General features: G+C 34.2%; 1 protein-coding gene across 4 annotated transcripts; it reads right to left on the bottom strand.

Annotated features, from left to right (window-relative positions):
* Nucleotides 1–4,801: 4,801 nt before the first annotated feature.
* Nucleotides 4,802–20,574, bottom strand: LOC105232925 (calcyphosin-like protein). Of its 4 annotated transcripts, none has more exons than XM_049450600.1 (5): nucleotides 20,325–20,574; nucleotides 10,549–10,700; nucleotides 8,749–8,868; nucleotides 5,679–5,736; nucleotides 4,802–5,548 (listed from the first exon to the last, which is right to left on the bottom strand). In XM_049450600.1, exons 2-5 carry the CDS (start codon nucleotides 10,698–10,700, stop codon nucleotides 5,234–5,236), a joined length of 645 nt encoding a protein of 214 aa, XP_049306557.1. In that variant the 5' UTR covers nucleotides 20,325–20,574; the 3' UTR covers nucleotides 4,802–5,233. The 4 variants fall into 4 exon arrangements, with proteins under 4 accessions (XP_049306557.1, XP_049306558.1, XP_029409117.2 ...); XM_049450601.1 differs by lacking the exon at nucleotides 20,325–20,574 and adding an exon at nucleotides 15,947–16,084; XM_029553257.2 differs by lacking the exon at nucleotides 20,325–20,574 and adding an exon at nucleotides 14,059–14,210.
* Between the last annotated feature and the right edge of the window lie 849 nt (nucleotides 20,575–21,423).

Below are 21,423 nucleotides of genomic sequence, written 5' to 3' on the forward strand. Positions count from 1 at the left end.
CATATATCAAATATGGTTTCCGTGTCTTTTTAAATCAATACGAACTTATTAGCCGCTACCTAGTTACATGAAATCGTAGTCCAGGTCATTGCTCTACTACGAACAAATGCCTTGAGGGTGTCAACTGTCAAAAACTCACGCATAAAAAAAGACCTGTTAGTGCTCTAACCAAACTCTATACTGTAAAATAACATTTCGCAATATTTTAGTTTTATTTGTACAGTACTCTATTGAAATTTATATAGATATTGTTACAGTTAATTAAATGTTATTAGAAAGAAATTTGTCAAAAAAATCTCCATTTTTCCTACAGGGTATTTTTTTAGGAAGAGTGCCCTGTTGGCTGTAAATGATACGCCATTTTGCAATAAAAGAAAAGGTAGCACTGTCATTACCCAAAGTTGTAATTAATTAATGTTCAGTTGGTAGTCTGTCGTGCGGATTTCATTAATTAGGCTACAGATATGCCTGTTGAAATGTACCTATTCTGATAAGTGGCAGGGTGGACTGTGGAAACGAGTGCTTGTCATGTGATTGTGTTATATGAATATTATTCATACATGTACATATGTATGTATTTGCTGGGAATAGTAAGCCTTTTTGCACTGAAACATAGTATGGAATTATCCTACAGCGCTTCAACTTAAAACAAAATATTGAAATTAGTAACTAAGTTATAATGAAATAAGAAAAAAAGTTAACTTCGGTTGACCCGAAGTTATAATACATTTAAGGGATGATTGTTTTTTACTTTTATTTTACTAAAGGTCGTTCATATCAACATTCTCCCATTTAGCCGCGAAAAAGCTATTAATCAGGGCTCTATAGTGTTTTACATTAACTGTTACAGTATCACAGTGGTGCAAAGCCGATCAATGGTCGATCGAGTTACCGGCTTTGTAGGGCTAATAGCTAATGCTAATGTTGATCGTATATTGGGCGCAGTGCGTGACACGAAAATTTGCACACACCCTTTTCTCCTTAGAAGAACGGCGGCTCATTAGTCAGAATTGCTTATATTTGACCATAATAGCATATGACTGTCATAAAAACTGAACAATCGGAATAAAGTGTTTGTAAAGAAAACTTTTTGATATCATAGAATATTATACAGATCGGATTACTATATCAAATATCTGCCATACAATCTTTGCGAAAAAAATCAAGTTCTTGTAAGAAATTTTTTGTACTCGTATTAGTGAAAGGGGTTATATTTTCAGCGCAATTGAAGTAAGTCTGTTCCACAATGAGTCTCTTCGTTATAAAATGGCACACTAAACTGTTTATAAATCAGGTGACAGTTTTCAAAAAACCAAGACGAAAGTTTTTAAGAGGACGTGCCGAGTTTATGTGGATGTATTAACTATAATTAGTGAAATAGCTCTAGATTTTCGTCTTCATCACAAACCAGTATTATAATGGCATCCCTTCCTGCATTTTCTTTATAGTTCTGTGATCTATACTTTTAGTTAACAAGATAAGGTACAAAATACTTGAAAGTATTCCCCGGCTTGGATCTTTGAAAATTGAGAGAATTTATCCCTTCATTACTTGTTATAACTGTGAGCTTTCCCTCGGCTGAAATATAGTGTGAACCTTGTCGACAAATTAGTCGTCGAACTCAAAAATTTCTGGATTGACATAAAAAGGGGAAATGCTATGTTTACCCCCTCAACAATATCTTCCATTTGACATTGCTTATTTGCATTGCTCCCGTTAATTATCACGTTGCCATAATTGATTGTTGTGGTTGAAACGTAATACTCGAACAAGTTAACAGTGTTTACGCCAATGCGTGTATATTTGTACAGACATAGTTACATATGTGCCTATGAAGTTACTTTACTAATTAACAAACTACCGATCACGAATCACACGAACATGTAATTGCGAAAATGTTTCAAATTTTGATCTGCTTGACTTTTAATGAACCTCATTAACACTTTACTCTACTATAGGAATGTGTGGAAAGCAATAGGTGCTTATAGTGGTATGCTTGCCATTGTTGCGATAGTTCGCAATTCCCCGAAATTGTTATGGCTATCAGCTGTGGCATGAGGAGTATTTCCGCTGCAGTTAAAGCATTGAAATAAGATATGTGGAGTTTATAATAATGTAATAATGTAAAATTGTAATATTATAAATTTCTATGAATTATGTTTGATGAGGGAACTTAAGCAGTCAAAGAAAAGTCCTTATTATTATTTCTGACTCACCTAAACGCTGCGACAATTTCGGTGAAGCCTATACTAGCGTTGTCTTTCTCTTCAGTACGATATTGGTATTTTTAAAGCAGAATAGTGAACTTACCGACTACTGTCAATAAAATTCGATGAAACCCATTAAAAAGGGAAGATAACATATAAACAAGTAAGGAAGAGCTAAGTTCGGGTGTAGCCGAATATTTTATACTCTTGGAATTTGCAAGCATCAAAACTGCGGAAAGTACTTCAGTCGCTGGTAAAACTTTATGAAACAATAAAGATTATTGCTTGCTATAACCGATAATTTCATTTGCAAGGATTGAAGCTAGGGAAGTACCATCAGGTACATAAAGCTTATTAGCTTACATAACACATCGGTTAATGTTGCGATAAAAAATCACCCGGAAATTCGAAAATCTTTATAATAGGTACATGGGAGCTTAAAGTATTCACCCGATTTTTAAACACTTTTTAGTCATAAGGGGGAACACCTCAAGGTCAATATTAGTGCAACATTTTATCCCGTTCTATTAAGTTAAGTTCACTTAACTAAGCTATTATACTCTCCAAGAACATGTTGCAAGAGTTTAAAAATGAAATAAGAATAATTTAAAGCAATCTAAGGAAGGGAAGTCAAGACTGTTCAAGCGATAAATTGACTAAAAGTTTAAATATGTATCTTGATGAAACTTGCTGCATATGTTCCCTGTAAACCTTCCAAGGAGGTTTGGTACTGCAGGCTCACAGTACCTCGTTAATCGAAAACCCACAAAGTGTTAAAACGAAATTCCAAATTGAGGTATAAAAAAACATAAAACTGTAATTTGGTGCAGGCGAAAACAATGGTGAGGGTTGTTTATAGTTTGAAAATAATTAAAAGAGTACTTAGTTCTGCTCATAAATAGATTTAAGGTGTGTACTAGTATCTTCCAAAACCACTTAAATTAGATCAATCAAACTTAGACGGAATGAATATATTTAGCAGCCCCTTAGAGAGTGTAAAAATGTATGAGATCGGATTATAACTCCGTTCACTCTTCACATAGTGACTACTAAAGTTGCAATAACTCAACAAACAGAGGTTTCAAAGAAAATAAACTTTGCTCCCAAGATAATCCAAAGAAGCTTTATAGGAGCCAATATCAAAATTTTACATTGGGCGTAGCACTTACATATCCGGTATGCTGGCCAGCGCTAAACAAACAATACAACATTAAAAAAATAAATGGAATACAAAGAGCAGCATGTGCGGGTGTTACTGGTGCAATCAGGTCATCTCCGACTGATGCGCTCAATGTGATCCTGCATCAACTACCAATGGACATTTTTATTCAAAAAACAGCAGCTATTGCGGCGATAAGAATAAAAGAATTGGGAAGATGAAATCAGCAGAACTAAGGACATAGTGTAATCCTAAACAAGCACACCATTAATAAATCAGACTACATTCTCCCAAAGCTGGATTTCAATAGACAAAAGCCTGCGAAGTTCTATAAGAAAACCTTGGGAATATACATAAAGCAACTACATATATTTACAGATATCCAGGCGGCGTTCCTGGCCTTGTCTTCACCCATGACAAATTCCAGCATAGTTCACAATTGCAAGAGAGCACTAAGCTCAATAAAAGACAAGCTCCAACTAAACTTGATCTGGGTTTCCGGCCACAGGAACATTTTCGGTAACGAAAAAGCAGACGAGTTAGCAAAGGCAGGAGCTTTCCTCAATGAATCAGAGGCGGAGCTAATACCAAACCCGCTAGGATCGATCAAAGGAGAGATCAATAGAAGATTTCAACAAATTGCAAACAACAGGTGGAAAAACATTTCCAAATGCATCGTAACTAAACAATTATGGCCAACATATGACAGGAATAGAACCAACGACTTACTAAATAGGTCAAGAAAAAAATATTTGCAGAGTAACAGCTCCCATAACAGGACACTGGCCATTTGAGGACACGCATCCAAAATGGATTTGCCCTACAACGACATCTGCCGTGGCTATGGAGTAGCAGGGAACAAGGAATCAATCTTCCATTTCCTCTGCGAATGCCCAGCTTTAGCACAGATCCGACACAAAACACTTGGAATCCACCAAGCACCAAACCTTGAATGGATTTCCATCAAAAGCATATCGGACATAAGTAGTTTCATCGAAACCCCAAAATGGTAAATAGCAGTTACAGGAGGTTCTACGAATAGTGTATCAAAATGGCACATCAAGTGCTAATTGAGCCTGATAGGGCTGCACTCCTACCTACCTACCTGCCATTCAACAAAAAAATAAACGAGCTTGTGTTGATAAACTTGAAGTCATATTCGGTGTTATCTATGATATATACTATACATACAAGTATATACTGCATACTATACAGTAGCGGTATATACAAATGATTGTAGTAGGTTTGACGAGCTAATAAAGTTAAAGTTAAGCCCATCACTTATTTTCTTTACTTTATTTCAAAAAATAGTTTTATTTCACTAAAAAACCTTTAATAATAATAAATGCTTTTGGGATTTGGTCGAGTACACTGGAAAAATAAACACATACGTATTTTTAAAATAAACAAATTAATACGAAAACACAATAGCAACTTTTTACATTATTTTCAATACATAATTTTTTATTTTAATATAAATTGCCAGAAAATGCGTTTGTGCCTGGAAAATTGTACGTTAATGTGTTGTAACAATTCATAACAAAAGATAAATTCAATAGGAAATACAATGATGCATTCATATTAAATGTAAATAAAGATTTTTTGTGGCATTATAGCGGTTTCCTAGCTAAAATTTTGTTAACTGTATTAAAAGATTGCACGCACACACAGTCAGGACTCAACACCTGGTTAGTATTTCCATTTATTAATTTTTTTTTTATTATTTAATTAATTGTTGTTGTTGTTATTAGCTTTAAAAATGCCAGCTGCTGTCAGTTGCTACGTTGACGTTTTTGTTGTGCTTGCAACAAATCTTGCTTTTATGGTTATGGCAGCGCGTTTTTGTTACTCCTACGTTGGATTACATTTACAGTTTATAAGCGCGTCGCATCACCAAATCGAAGTAGGCATCATTATCAATTGAAGCGCTAATTGTTGCATAATAATTAACAAATTCCTCCTTCGACACTTTGCCATCACAGTTGCCACGTCCGCCCTCGAAGTTGTTGAGGAATTGTGTGAGGATCTCGTTCTCGGTCATTTCACCGCTCAAATATTTGGGATGATCCTTCACGGAGTAGACGTTCTTCAAATCTTCAATGGTGATTTGACCGTCACCGGTGCGATCGATCTTTTTAAATGCCTTGTCGATGATATCCAAGCGTGACTGCGGCATTGGTGGCTGTGCACAATGAGGAGAGATGTGAGTAAAATCGTGAAAATGTATGCAATATTTAATATATATTTACATATGTAGATATATCCACACAAAATTTAAAATGTGATTTATTTCATTTTTATTATATGCTTACCCGCAATTTTAGCAAAAACTCCGTCATATTAATCGAGCCGTTGTTATCTTCATCAAATCTAAAAATTTGTAATAAAATGAAAGAGACTCGTTTACGAAATTAAAAAATAATATTTTAGCAATTAAAATATAGCAAGTGGTTGGTGAATTTTCTCTTCATAGCTTCTACATGTGAGCGGCGCATGCAGACATACATATCAAATATAAGTGTGCAAATCTACATTAAGGTGTCGGTTATTTTCCAAATTAATTTTATTTTGCAAATTCGTTCTAATGTTTAAATTTTTGCACTAAAAAGGTCCAACGAAAACAAGCTCTTTATTTTCAATTTATACCTGACCCTGCAATAAATATTTTGTCTCGAAAATAAATAATTACGCAATTTTCAAAAAATGATATTTTTGATCAAAATTTTTCATTACAGAATATATGTGGTTGATTTTTTTTTCTTATAAAAATTTCCCTTTAAAAGTAATATGCATTTGGTTCTGCAGTTATCTATCAAATTTAGTGTATTCATACAGTACACCACGTCGTATGAGCAACATAGAATGTATAAATATGTAATTGTAAATCATTTATCACATATTTATATGTAAAGATCATTTCTCTATAGCAGGCAATTTTGTATTAGAGTAACACATTTCCAAAGATGTGAATTCAATGGCTTAATGCAAAAAATTAAAAAATCTTAAGTTATATAAATGTGCAAAGAAATATGATTTTGTAACGGTTTAAATTGAAAAAGAAAGAGCTTGATAACTTCCTATAGTTTTCTAGGGCAAAAGCTGTAACTCAAGTGGTGTTAGAAAAAAAAAACAACAGCTTGAAAAATAGCTTTCTGCCATAAAATAACGCCAGAAATTGCACCTTTCAACAGCTTTTCATATAAATAACAGCTAATCAAATAAAATTTGCCTAGAAATATTGAAAGTTTCTTCTGCTGATTACCATAATTTAGTAATCGTACGTTATTAAAAAGCACATAATTCCAGTCTTATTCGTGCCTCTTCAAAACTCATACGAAGGGAAAGAAGGAAGTTGTAATTGAATATCATATATTTCCTACTAACGGGGTTCGGTCGAAATACCAAGTATGTACGAAAAGTTACACTTTATTTTAGGATACAGCTAATCTACTAAGCAACCGCAACTGTAGATTAAGCACACATATACATATATTCAGATAAATGTAGTTACTTATAACTTGGCTTTTGTTTTTACATCGTATGTGCAACGTTAGATTCTAACTACTTTTGATATTCTCTAAACATGATACACACATACTTATATAGTTATACGAGTATACTTACTTATTATTAAGTACTACATACATGCTAAGCTAAATACATTTTCGAACATAGTGGAATGTAATTTTTAAAATCATCATCAATTTTTACCGGAAGAACGGAGAAATAATTAATTGTCGAAAATTGCATATCACATTCATACATATGTAAATAAGTACAGTGACGATGATTATATTTCAATATAAAGTTAACTTCGGCAGTATCAAAGCTATAATACCCTTCATAAACGCAATTCTTGTAGAAACTATATACTATCTATATCTAGATCTGAAATATCTGTAAATGGTTTAAAAAGCAAAACGTTTTGCTAGTTCTTTCTAGGAAATATATAAACGATATTCAAATCGAAATAAAGCTACTTCATATTTTATCAAGGTCTAACTGTCACTTTTGACTAGCTAATTGGTGAAAAAGAAAAAATCGCACGGAGACAAATTTGGTGAATAACGAAGTATTCATTGATTTTAAATTTGGTCACATTCTTAATCTGTTTGAAAGAAAAAATCAGCTTTATCGCGACAAGTGGAACTTGAACGCGTTTCATACCCGAAATATCACCCAAAATCATTAGAACGAACTCTCCAGAGATGAAGAGCTCTCTCTGGTCATCTCTCTGACGATTTTCAAGCATCATATCCTTCACTTTTTAATACTTTCATCAGGTGAAGCGGTCGATGGCGGTTCAGAACGAGTTAGGGGTTCAATCCTCGACCGCCTTTGAAGACTTTGTTTCTTCCGACGTTTTTGGCAAAAACTTCACTTATATCATTCCGCAACCATTGAATTCGCCTGATTTGGGCCTGTGCGATTTCTGTGTATTCAATAAACTATAAAAGCCAAAAGGGGGATGTCGTTTTGACACGATTGAGGAGATAAAAAATGAATGGAAGAAGAACATGAAGGCTATATATGAACAAACCAATTTTAATTGTTTTGAGCACTGAAAGTTGCGTTGGTAAAAGTGCGATTTATCGGCAGGTGATGAAATTGATTTTGAGGAATAAATTTAGAATTTGTATTTCATAAACAAATTGACATTACTTTTTGACCACACTATTATACAGTACTAATAATTTTATATTTTTATGGAAGCTGGCAAATAGAAGACCATTTTGTGGCGCACAAAAATTGTCATCGCAGACATTAACCAAAAAAAAAAATCAAAGTAATAAAAATACAGTTATGTGTCAAATAATATAAAAGTTGCATTTTTCATTTCACGATTGAATGAAATGGAATTTAGTAATGTGGTTATGGCTATGTCATTGATATTGATACCCGCAGTTACTACTGCTGATAATGGCTTTTTTATTGTTTGTTTCCGAATACTACAAATTATGTATATTATTATACTTACAAGTTGAGGGCCACTCAACAATTGCATATGTATTTATATAGTATAACAATAAATTAAAGAAATCCAAAAAGGCAAAGGGCTTAAGGTGAATCCTAAAACTAAATCTCTTGTATAATAAAAACTGAATATTAAAGGCTTAATCCGGGATGTAATCAAAAATTTAAAATGCTTAGTTGGTTTTGTTATTTGATGTATGAAAGAAAAAAAATCATTTTTAAGAACGTGTTTTTTTTGCAAAACGTTACCTACTCTTCTCCTTATAATGGTCTATATGCACAAATATGGCATGTGTATTAGTATTCTGTGCTTATTGGTGTGGTATAGCCTGAAATTAATGCTTTGCTTTTCGATTTCTAGTGCGATCAATCAACCTTTACAACATTTGCTAAAAGTGTTTTACTCACTTGTCAAACATGTCCTTTATTTCACTCTCCGTGCATTCTAAACCAGTTTCTTTGATTCCCTTACTGAACTCTTCGAAATTCAACGCCTTGCTGCCATCGTCATCCATATTCCGGAAGGTTCTAAAAACATACCCAAACATTAAACATTTGATCGATATATTCTTAATGTTATTGAAATCGTTATTTTTTTTGTTGTCCTCTAAGTAATAGAGGGATATACATGTACGATTTTTTATATGAATTGTTGACCACTGAGTTTCGTTACTCGATCCAATGAAGCACAACAAAAATAACGCAGAGGAACTCATTAATTTGAAGCCTTCCTTTTTTCAGTAAGATGTGCTCAGAAAAACAGTCGTTTTATCTTACTTTACCACGAAATATGAGGGAAAACTTTCCGAGCTATCAGGAAGAATTACTTACCATCCTCATTACTCATAAGGCAAACAAACTTATCTGTCGTTTCGTGATGGTGGCTCAATTCATGATAGTGTAAATCATTTTAGAAGTATAATGATTGTACCAAACTCCTAACCACTGTTTCCAACTATTACATAAAGTCATTGTTTGGAGAGATATCTTCAATGGTGATGTTCTTTTAAAATCAAATGTCAATTCATATCGGAGGAACTTTTCCCTTAACATAATAGTAATTAATTCGATTTTATTTAGCTAAGTTTGAAAAAGAATATTGCTAAGAAACTAACTTTAACCTCAGCAAATCAACCAATTTAAGATAAAGGCATACCTATAAACGTGTATGCTATTCTATTTGCTCACTAATTGCATTTGCTTTACATGGATTCCTGCAAGCTTTTGCTGCGGCATTGGCCAAAAAAGAAACGCATCCAGTCTACACTCACGAACAGCATTCATTAGGATTATTCCCTTTAAGAGCCACCATCTGCATACCACTTTCCTGCATTTTTTGTACATTTTCTACGTAATTTCATTATTTTAATGCTCTGCAATGCCAAAACCCCATGTAGAACCTACCGATAGGTGGTGTTTGACAACAAAAAAGTAAACGAAAAGTTTTTTCAAAGTAAAACCAACAAAATCACAACCAAATACTCTGCCCAATACAACCATGGCAACAACAACATAAAAAAACTACTAACCAGCTGTCAGCTAGTCAACAGTACTCTGTGGCATAGCAACATGCATTAAGTTACATGTTGCAGAAATAGCAGTACTCTTGCATAGTTTATATGGCATGATGACGACTGATGAATGATTGGACAGCTGGTTGAACAGTCCGACAGTTGGACAGCTCAGCAGTTGGAACAGTTAAGAGGTTGGGTAAGGGACGAGGCTATCGACCAGACGGCAGACAGTTGGCAGTTGTGCACTCTCACCGTTCGCTTGTATGGCTGCTGAGCGGCTGTGTCATCTGTCGGATTAAAATCTCCTGGTATCGTTCAACGAAACGTTGAATATTTCATTTTATTGCATTGTATTTGCATTGAATTGCAGTTTCATTGCGGCCATTATCCGCAGAGCGGGCAGCTTGTGCCTGCACCGCGCGTCCACCACACCACCATAGGAATTTCACGACAACTGCATTTGATATGCTTTATTTTTTCATTTTTGGTATGCCTTCAATGATCTGCTTTGAGGCTTCTAGTTGCAGATCTGTGTGGAAATGCGCAGTTCCACATCCACACCAAAGAGTACATATTCAGTGTCCATCGTATATAATACTCTTCCATAAAGCCAAAAAACAAAAAAAAAAACCAAAAGCACACACACATTGTTGCTTACAATATTTCTTTACATCCCAAACTCCCCCCCAATTACCTGGCTAATCCGAGTATGCCGGTTGCGCCACGACTGAAGCATTGCAAGCGCAATTTGTAGATTGGATCCTTTTCACGTCCGTCCGCCAGCTCCCGCTTGGAGCGGTTGATGAGTGAAGCCTCTTTGGAAAAGAAGTCGTCACGGCCACTCATCTGGAAATAATGCGATAGAGAAGCTTACGTTAGATTCTTTTACCCACAGCATCTATTTTATGTAGTATTCCATGTCGTCAATATTCTTTTTTATTAGTATTATTGCATTGTTATTGTTGCTATTGCTAACACATAATTTTACTGCAGATTTGGTTATTATCATTCAATTTGTCACAATGCGCCTTTTGGTCGCTACTTTCTAGTTTTATTCCCTGTTTCTCTTACATTTGTTGCTTCTATTGCTCGCCTCACTTGAATTATTTGTATTAGCAGTTGCTTTTGTACGTTTGTTTGTGTAATGCAAAGCTTTTCTCTTTTTCACAAATAAAATTTTTAATCGGCTTCAATTTTGAAAAGTCAACAATATTTTTTTGTTTCGACAATTTATTTTTTCTGTCTTTCGCACTGAAGGAAAAAGTGAGCGCCTTTATGTTGTAGAAATAAGCACAAATTTACTAAATTAAAAATTGTGACTTAGTGCGAAATTGTTAAGACTACGAATATATATAATTGTAAATAGGAGCCATATAAAAATATTATTATATACATATATTTACTCTAACATTTTGCTACAGCATGCTATACTCAGATATATTATAAATTATATTAAGATGCAGAGAATACATACTTCTTAATATAAAACATAACGGAATTTGGAAAAATCCTAGTGAACAATTGCCCAATCGATTACATCCCTTGGTATATATGTATATATGTATAAAAAGCATGCTACAAAGTTAATTTCTATCAAATTATGCTACTTTGGTTGAATACAATATTTGTGTAGGAAGATATAGTACGAAGCGGATTTCAAAAATGCGATTTTATGGGCGAAAATATCAGTAAAATAAACGAATCAAGTTAACCGATAAAGTTAGTACTCAAAAGGTATTAAAATATTAAGTATTCCACCAAATTTTTAACAACTAGATGGAAACGTCGGTGAATCAGTCAAACATGTCCATCAGTTGGAGAACCAATCAAATATATCCATCAGGTTTGAGATATCGCTCTCAAATTCTGGACATATTCTTCCCTCCCTGCAGATCTTTCCAAAGAAGTTCGCCTCAAAGAGGCATCTTTTATCACTTCTCCGAATTTTAACAATTAATAAAAAATTGGTAAGTCTAGAACAATTAGATACCAGACCACTGCTTTGTCTTTCAAGTGGAGATCATAGCAAATAAATAAAGTCTTATTGTTCTGAAAAGAGTATGCTCACAACAAGGAATATATGTATATGTATGTAAATGTATAAACAGATAGTCAAGTGGCTTTGAAATCACAAAAGTTTCTTAGATCCTTGCCAAACATAGTGGAGGAATGCCTTGATACCTTAGGGGATCGAACGTCTTATGTTACCTATGAAACAGTTTAACTGCCAGAGCAGGGACGACCTAACAATTAGAGACAATTTACATACTAGCTTGCTTGCAAATACTTGTATTTAATCGACAAGCATGAAATATGTATGATAAATATAGCTGATTCTCTGTAAAGTCAATCACTGTCATGATCAACGAGCAGGCAAATGATGCGCGGAAGGGGGATGGACTACAAAATTTAAAAGGAAAGGCGTAATGTCATTCTCGAATCCGTAAACATGCCAGCTGACTTTGAGCACCTTATAACGACTATTGTCATAGCTGTCAGGAGGTAAAAAAAAGAAGAGACTTTAAAACATATTCCATGCGAATGCAAGGAAAAGAATCGCAACTATCGAATGATGGTTTCTTGATAAGGTTTTCAGATTACACAGATACGACTTTATGAACACAGAAGCTTCAATTGAAACTCGGGGTGATTTAGAAAGGAAACAATTGTTTTGAAGGTTTCACAATGGGATACCTAAGGTGCGGCGTCAGGCGGCTGCTCTACCTACTTACCCAGATTACCTCCCTAGGAATCTGATAATTTGTCGGTACCACCGATATCGAAACACTATAGCAAAATAAACGATCAAAATTAAGTTTTTCCTTTTAAAAGATGTTTCGTTTTACAGAATATAAAATTCTGATGGAGTAATACTCAAGGAAATGCTAAAATACCTGAACAAAGTGTTCCGATCGGATCACTACAGCATATTGCTGACTTAATAGACCGATCAAAGACATGTTTTCGTAAGGAAGAATCTTATATCTTCGGTGTAAGGAAAGTTCTTTTTCTGTTCTCAGATAACACGATCATGTTTTCTTGAATAAAATTGATTGATAATAGAAGGATAATCGTTGAGACTTACATTTAACAAAGTATGAATAATACAGAAAATATGGGATTGAAAAGTGTGAAAATGGTTATAATCATTGAACCGTTAACTGATAAAAGAGATATCTTTTGATTTAAATTAAAGCTAACTTTTAACAGGTTTTAACTATGTAAATGCCGCACTTCCTTCGCCGATATTGAGAATTACTGTCCTAAAGTTGGTCAAAACCCGGTCCAAAAGTAAAAGATATCTCAGATTGATGATTATATAAGATGATATGATCGTAATTTGTTTGACGATATACATCTTCGGTATAGTTTTTTTTTCATTACTTACAGTGACTTAAAAGTCTCTATTAAGAACTCTAACCGTGACTGAAATTGTGCTGAGGAAAGATGAAGGAAAAAAACATCACAGCTGAAATTATATCAAATTCCACTTTAAAAAATTTGTTTCTTTCGGCAATTTCTTTCTATTACCAAAAAATAGTAAGACTTTGTTCATAATTTTAAAACTCTTAATATATTCTTCAAAATCTATGTCGTCACCCTCAAAGTAATCCCGCTGCACCCGAATACGGTTGCGCCAACATTTTTTCCAATTCTCGAAACAATTATTAAAGTTAATTTCCGGAATAGCCTTCAATGCGGGTAGCGATTCACATTTAATGTCTTCAATTGACTCAAAATGGTTTTCTGATATTCCAACGATGCCAAGCACCAATTTCTTCATTTTTTTAACGTGTTGATATTGGTGACCGCCTGTACCAATCAAAAAAACTTGATCGCAGCAAAAAATTATCACCAAAGGCATTTTCCAACGTTCTGAACGTTTCGGCATCAGAAATTTTATTTCACACACAGCATTTAATGAAATTTCTTTGTTGAGTAATTTCACTTATCGTAAAAATCGCGGAATGTACTTGATGTACTCGTACTTCGTAAAGACAACCGTATACTAAACACTATGGATTATATTGATGTGACATTTGGTACAGATATTAATGATATCATCGAAAAAAGTTTTTTTCGAGCGAAATTTTAATTAAAGTATTGTACTTTTTTTGTCAACAGTAGTATAATATTCATACTCTAAATATATGGCACATAGTAAATGTTATGATAAACATTTGAAATTTCTAAAAATATTCACCTCAAGGTCGTTTGACATATTAACTAGCAAATATTCGTGTATCACAAGATGAAATTATGAAATTTACAACAATTGTTGCTTTGTGCACCTAAAAACGAAACTACAAGTAGAGCTAAATACCGACTATTTTCCTGAATTATCACAGAGTGTATAACTACGCTTAAGAATTTTTTTGAACGAAAGCCAAAGTTGGAAGCTTTTATAGAAACTGCATGTGGGCGCAATTAATTGAAGACAAAATTGCTTAGTTGTGCAAAGTCACTCACAAAGTCTTTTAATTGATCGATGAAAGATTAGACTTCGAAAAATAAAACATGAATTGAAAGCTTTATTAATTTTATGTTTTAGTGAGAAATAACTCAATGTAATTACATACATGTTGAGCAATGTAGGTTAATGTCACTTTGTATAAATGCGAACTCACTATTATGTTCGGCTAAATTGAAAATCTAACTATGCGATAAACTTACATTGCAGTATGTACATACGAGTACATATATAGAAAACTACATGAAGTGTGATTACTAAATAACTAATTGTGTCATAGGCATTAAATTTGACAGTCAAAATGGTTCGAATAGGCTTCTTAGGAGCCGAAGGTACTATTTTATAAATTATAATGAAATTTAGTGTAGAATATTACCTGATATTATTTCAATACACGGTCTATTTCTAGAGTTAGAAAGTTAGTACTCTAAGTTCTAACTGATTTATTTTTGCCTTAAATGCTAAGAATTTTTTTATCTGCCGTCTGTCAATTTATAATATCACAAGCTGCTCATGCTGAGTTCGAATAAATTTAATTCTTTCGCCGCCTGCCACGAAGCAAAATGCGCAATGTTCAGTCTCAGTATTTCTACTGTAAATGTGTAAACAAAATTAACTGAAGGTTGGAATATTATTATTTTACTAAGGAAAACTTGTTGCTAAAATCTCTCGTTGTTGAAGTTACTACACTAAGAAGTGAAAACTCGAAGGCGCTCTCATTAATCCAACCACTATGTACGAGTATATGATGATCGAAATATTTTGTTCGTAAAGCTTAACGAATTGAAATCAGAGATCTGCAACATTCAGAGCAATTTATCTGACAACGGAAAATACTCTTTATCATTATCGTATGCTTTCCCGGCCTCGTCAGCTGCTGGCAGCTTCATTCTCACTACTCCTACTGTTGTTGTTAAAAATGCACTGATTTCAACACCATTGAGGACATGTGAGCAAATATAAAGCATTAAATTCGGCGGCACAAACCACAAAGCATTCAAAAATTGAAGGATATTATTGAGTAAATGAATTTTCTTTAGACTTAATTAAAAAATCGTTACAAAGCTTGCGCACTAGACTACTGCTGTAAAGGCAAAAAGCAGCCACACTTACTGTTAAGACCAATGTAAATTTTAATGTCAAATTAAATGATAAGAAAAACTTTTAATACTATTAAATGCGAGCATATAAACACATTTTGTTTCTTAAAAACTTGTTTTCTTCATTTTTCACATTTCCTTTATATCATAGAAAACTAGGTTTTTCAGCGCGTAATATAATATAAATTCCACTAATATCTCATTATTAAAAAGGCTAACATGAGTTAAACGGCTTAAAAAGCACATTCAACCTTTTATTTAAACAATTTAAGAAATTATTATCACCAATAGGATTTAATTTGATTTATTTTGATCAAAAGATACAACATAAGCATTACAATAAAATCGTTTTTTTATGTGCGGGAGTGTTTATGTCAATGTTCTCTTTCGTCCAACAGCAGAAGCCAATGATTCAACCGAGAAAACTAATTACCTATAAATTTAAACTTGAGTTGAGATACTCGTATGTAATTTGTATTAAATCAAAAGAAGTAGTTCAATTTTCAATTTGAACTACTTACATATTAGCACTCTCACATTTTATTTGATTACAAGCACTATTCTAGGCAACCTTGCAATTACTGCACTTAGACTCAGCAGCCTAATAGAGAGCCTTCACGTGTTGTGGTCGACTTCAACTTAAATGTGAGTATACCAAACACATATGTACATATATAATTTGGTATGTGAATGTAGTGGGCATTTCTGTTTGTGGCCTACTTGCCTATATGATACTTGCAAGCGTCGACACAAACGGAGGTCAAACCACACACGCAGTAGCCTGACAATCTATGCTAGTAATTATTACAAATAGCGATGGATTATCGATTATCCTCTCAAGTAATTAAAACGGAAATTTCAATATAATTGTTGTGTTCTACTGAAGATAAAAGATAAAACTATACAGTAAAATACCGCTATAGTGTTCGAACTCAACATGTTGCAACCAAAGTTGCCATACATCGACACTTGTTCGCTTCAACCACAGACAATTGGAATAGTATAAATAATTTATATGCGCAATTGTAATCAAATAGCCTGTACAATCAATGAATAAAATTCGATTAAATGCTCCAACTTAAAGCAATTTGCTGTAAATGTGTTGTACACACACGCATACAAAAATGACTCAATCAATAAAATGTAGAATTATTTTCTCTTATCTGTATATATGTATATATATCACAACGAGTATGTCTTGTTTGTAATCAAGATAAATATTACAAAACTATGTCAATATATATGCCCTATATGCAACCGTGCATATGGCATTGCGTGTCCGCGCGCCTGAAAGCAGGTTACTCCCAATGGCAATTGTCTCTTTGGCTTGTGTGCCCGACACAAATTAAATCAATTTTACATATGTATGTATACGCTATATATCATATAAAATTATCGATTTCATGCTATATGCCACTAGTCGCTTTTGCTTAACTGTTCAATTGCCTAACAGCTTTCTGGTGTTGGGTGTAAAGCGTGCCCCCTTTAGCATGCAAATTACGTTCTAAACACACTCACACGTTTTGTTTAGGAACGAAACCTTGTAAATTGTTGTTGAAGGGATACTTTTCTATTTCATATTTGCAGGAGTCTTATGCAATTAAATAATGCGCAGGTTTCTCTTGATAACCAGTAATGAAAACTATATACGCCAACTATATTATGAAATCAGCAAATGATTACAAAACGTAATATTAATTGCCAGAAAGTATGAAAATAGAAGCTTATATTGATAGCCACAATACAAGAAATAGTATCGTACTATACCTAAAAATATTAATTCAACTAGATATATCCTTCTTTTTCTCATAATTGTGGCTTAGGATTAACTCCACACCACAAGGGTATTACTCTTAGAAATATATAGCTTAGAAATATTTTCGTTAAATTCATCAAAGTTATAGTAATAATAACCACTTTTAGTAACGGTTAGCCACTTTTGTTTTTTCAGGTGTTTTGAAGTAGACAGGCAAACAGACGGTCAAACAGACGAACATGGCTAAATCGACTCAGCTCGTCCTGCTGAACATTTTGATTTACTATATTATTATCCGATGTTTCTTTGTGGGTGTAGCAAACATCGTGGCATACATAATACACCCTGATTAGGATATAATTAGAATATTAGCTGACTGTTAACAGGGTCATTAAATGTTATAGAATTATCACATAATTCTCTGTAAAAAATGATAGGCTCAGGTGAAAATGATTTTAATTATAGGTTGTATGAAACATTCACATTTTTCCATTGAATACAACTCAGAAAAAGCACCTTTTTCTTGGATATAAAATTTACGGTTACTTGAAGATTACTTCATAAGTAGATAGTAAGGCGCTGGGAGCCACTTTTTTATTTTATAAACTACCCTGGATGCCAATCTTCATCCATTGCTAAAGGAAACCCTGTACAGTACTATCTAGATACGAAACCACTCGTGATAATTTAAACAAATCGATGGCATTGTTCAGGTGTTCCATGGCCTCTTCTAAACTCAAAATGGTGTTGGGGTAATATATTTCGGTCCTCTAAAACAGGTAACTTTAAGAATATTTAGTAGTATGTAATAAGCATTCTTTGAATTGGCAGTTGACGGTGTTCTATGTTATATACAATATACTATACACTGCTAATCTGCCCATCATCAATTATTCTGAAGTGGCAACATATGATGGCATTTATTACCGCAAGTTTAAACATAATGTCACCTCAAATTATTTACAAGAATAACTTTATATTGTCAAAAAATGACTAAAGTATTGAAAGATATAAGTCCGTTCGTTATGAACCGAAAAATTACCATCTGTATCATTAACTGGCTCTTTAATACCTGAAAGAGAAACTGTCAAATACCTTGGTTTTTGTTTGGACAGCAGACTCACTTGGAAGACGTACACAAAAGAGAAATTGATGAAGCTCAAATTTAAAACAAAAATGTACTGGCTTTTATGCCGACGATCCCAACTTAGTCTTGAAAATAATATTCGACTTTACAAACCAATTCTCAAACCAGTACGGACGTATGCAATGCAGTTGTGGTGGACAAGGAGTCATAATATTGAAATCCTCAAAATATATCAATCTACCTGCTGTCGAAGATACCTATATAGACTTTGTAATCATGAAAACTATCCTGTATGAATTCAATTCGATATCTTTTTGTTGCTTTAACATGTACTTTTTGGACAAGAAAATAGATCGCAAAGCTAGCGAGCGGTGAAGTGGTTTGCTGTAGTTTTTGGTAAATTATAGAGATAGGAAGATATGAAAAATATTTCTATAATTGTCAGTATACATATTGTTCGATATAAAAACAAACGATAATTTTCGATGATAAAAATGTATGTTTTTGCAAAAAATATACGTAAAACAGAAGTTGGGAACAAGTTAAATTAGAACAAAGTCGATGATACCGCATCCTATAATGAAATACTTTTTGAGTGGTTCAACAAGTTACTCTGTCAATACATAAAACTACTTATTCCTAAATGGCATGAAGACATTGCAAACTACTTGAACTACTCCCAAGGTCATGCCAATATTGACGAACATTACGACCGAATACAAAATATGAAAGAACTCAATAAAAATGAGGCGACAGAGTTAACGAACTGAAGAAGAATGGTAAACACACCATAATAAGAGATAAAAGAACCGAGATACTGACAATGCAATAAAACTGATAAAAAGCAAATAAGGACAATAAATATACCGCTATGCAGTAAAGTAAATTATTACGAAAGCAAACCGACGAACAAAGCGCCAGGAGACACGAAGAGACAACGGACAACAATTTCACACGTCGTCAACATAGTGCGGCACTGACAATCATAATGATGCTGACGACAGCAATGCTCGTTTACGAAACAGCGGACCGGCCCTAATGCAGATGTCGATGTACGAGATGTATGTGCGAGTCCTCATAAAGTCAGCCATGTGCGTCAATGTGCTCGTTTGTCGAGAAATAAAGCAAATAGGTCACGTTTTTGGCGACACCATCGATTTACCATAAATTGCAAGTTAAGCACAAATCAGCAGCGCAACTAAGAAGAAGATTACATAAGCGACGAGGGACGAGCGGCGGCCACAAAGGGAAGTTGGCAAACAATAAAACAGGATATGCAGGGATATGCGCACGGCTGCAGACGGCAACAATTGTGAAGTTGACAAAGTCAACGAAAGCGAAATAAAATACACAAAGTGACAACAAAAGGCCGAAGAAAAATAGTTTGTTGATGAAGAAAAAATGCCGATTATACAGGACGTATGAGTGACGCAAAAAATTTAAGTATGATTTGTATTGACACTCCCCAGGGACGCGCTTGGGGGTAGCGGTGCGTGCACAACAGGACACCACAGCAACGACAGTTGACAGATAACGCGTCGACAATCACGCGTGCACACACGCACAGAACGCACTCGGGTCGCTCTATACTATATTCATGTTAAAAGAAAACTTTTGCTCTCTTTTTTGCACCGTTGCCTGTGAAAATGCTGCGCCTTTTTGACGTTTCTTTTTTTCTGTCATTACACTTTTTCGGGGTTCGTCTCAAGAGTACTGGTCAATATTTGACGCTGTCGCATGAGCTTTCGCTGTCATGGCAACATGCCCAGGCGAGCACATATTGATGCTGTCATCACTGGGCAAGCCTTGTCTGTGACTTTTTCTTCATCGCCCAGTGGATTTTTTTTATTTGCGCGTGCCAAGAAAATGTAGGCGGCTTTATGATTATGAAATAAGTAAATAAATAAAGTTGTAATATGTTAGGTCAGACTTTTTTCTGTACAGATTTGGCGAGAAATTTTTCAAACACATAAAAATAAAATACTTTTCTAAAAATTATTTTTGGAAAAACTTGAAAATTGACGATATTGAATAAATTACAAGCAAAACTACTCACTTTTTGTTTGACGTATTTGTTCTTCTTATTAGAATGTGGAAGCTACCACTGATAGCAATGAAATTTAATTACACGCTTATTAATACTGTTATTTAATTAATTTCCTCTTTTACCGCAACAGTTTTTTACTCAGCACAAACAAGTAATATTTTTTCCGTTGCACTTTTCATATATGCACATGTCAAAGCTATACACGCGACAATCGAGCAAAAGAAACTGAGCAAATGACTACGCGATTGCCCGGTTGGTAAGTATTCGAAGCGGCCCGAAGTAGTAAACTGTCGCGCACACAATCACAAATACTCTGGGTAGACACTGTTTGTGTGTATGTATGTGTTCGTCTAGGTACATTTGTTGATAAATGTCGCACAACAGTCAGCCAGCCGGGCAACTAAACCGACAGCAATTACCTTTCCAACAAAAACTGTTTACTTGCAGGCACACCATGTTATTGTACCCAACGTCGCATAGTGCGCTATCTGTTTCATTCATATTCTTTGTTATTTATCTATTTAATTTTATTTCATTAACACGAAAATACATTAACTACGGTTGCGCCGAAGCTATTATACCCTTCACATAAAAGTTTCCTTAAAGAACTTGATTTTGACAGTTTAGATATGTCATCCATACGCGATAGATCGGTTCAACCTGAACGATTTTTTCTGAGTATGTAGCGCTGCCTTAAGCAAAAAGCTGAGCAACATTTTTTAATATACATATTTCCACAATTGAAAAAGTTTCCCATACAAATATTTGATTTCGATCGTTCACTTTGTATTACAGCTTTATGCTATAGTGATCCGATCTTAATAGTCTCTGCGGAAGTTGCACTAATATCTTGGACAATAAGCTATGGCAAATTTCGAAACGAACAGATTTCAACTAGACACCGTTTGCTGCAACTCGGACTAACGTATGGAACGACTTGGCGCATTTTATGTCGAGATCTTAAATTGAAAATGGACAAAACCTTCCCAAGCGGCATCGCTTCTCTCTATAGGCTCTTGAAAACTTCCAAATAGATCCGATGTTTTCGAACCAAATTTTGTTCAAGGAAGGTAGCCATTTATGGCTCAATGGATATGCAAACTAAAAG

This window comes from Bactrocera dorsalis, chromosome 2 (assembly GCF_023373825.1).
Source record: "Bactrocera dorsalis isolate Fly_Bdor chromosome 2, ASM2337382v1, whole genome shotgun sequence".
In the NCBI taxonomy this organism is placed as follows: Eukaryota; Metazoa; Arthropoda; class Insecta; order Diptera; family Tephritidae; genus Bactrocera; species Bactrocera dorsalis.

Excerpts from the sequence above, each read along its gene's own strand:
- LOC105232925 (XM_029553257.2), bottom strand. Across the intron at positions 8,869-10,548 it reads GGCATACTCGGATTAGCCAG|AACCTTCCGGAATATGGATG; the intron begins GTAATTGGGGGG and ends GTATGTTTTTAG. Across the intron at positions 5,737-8,748 it reads ATAAAGGACATGTTTGACAA|ATTTGATGAAGATAACAACG; the intron begins GTGAGTAAAACA and ends ACAAATTTTTAG.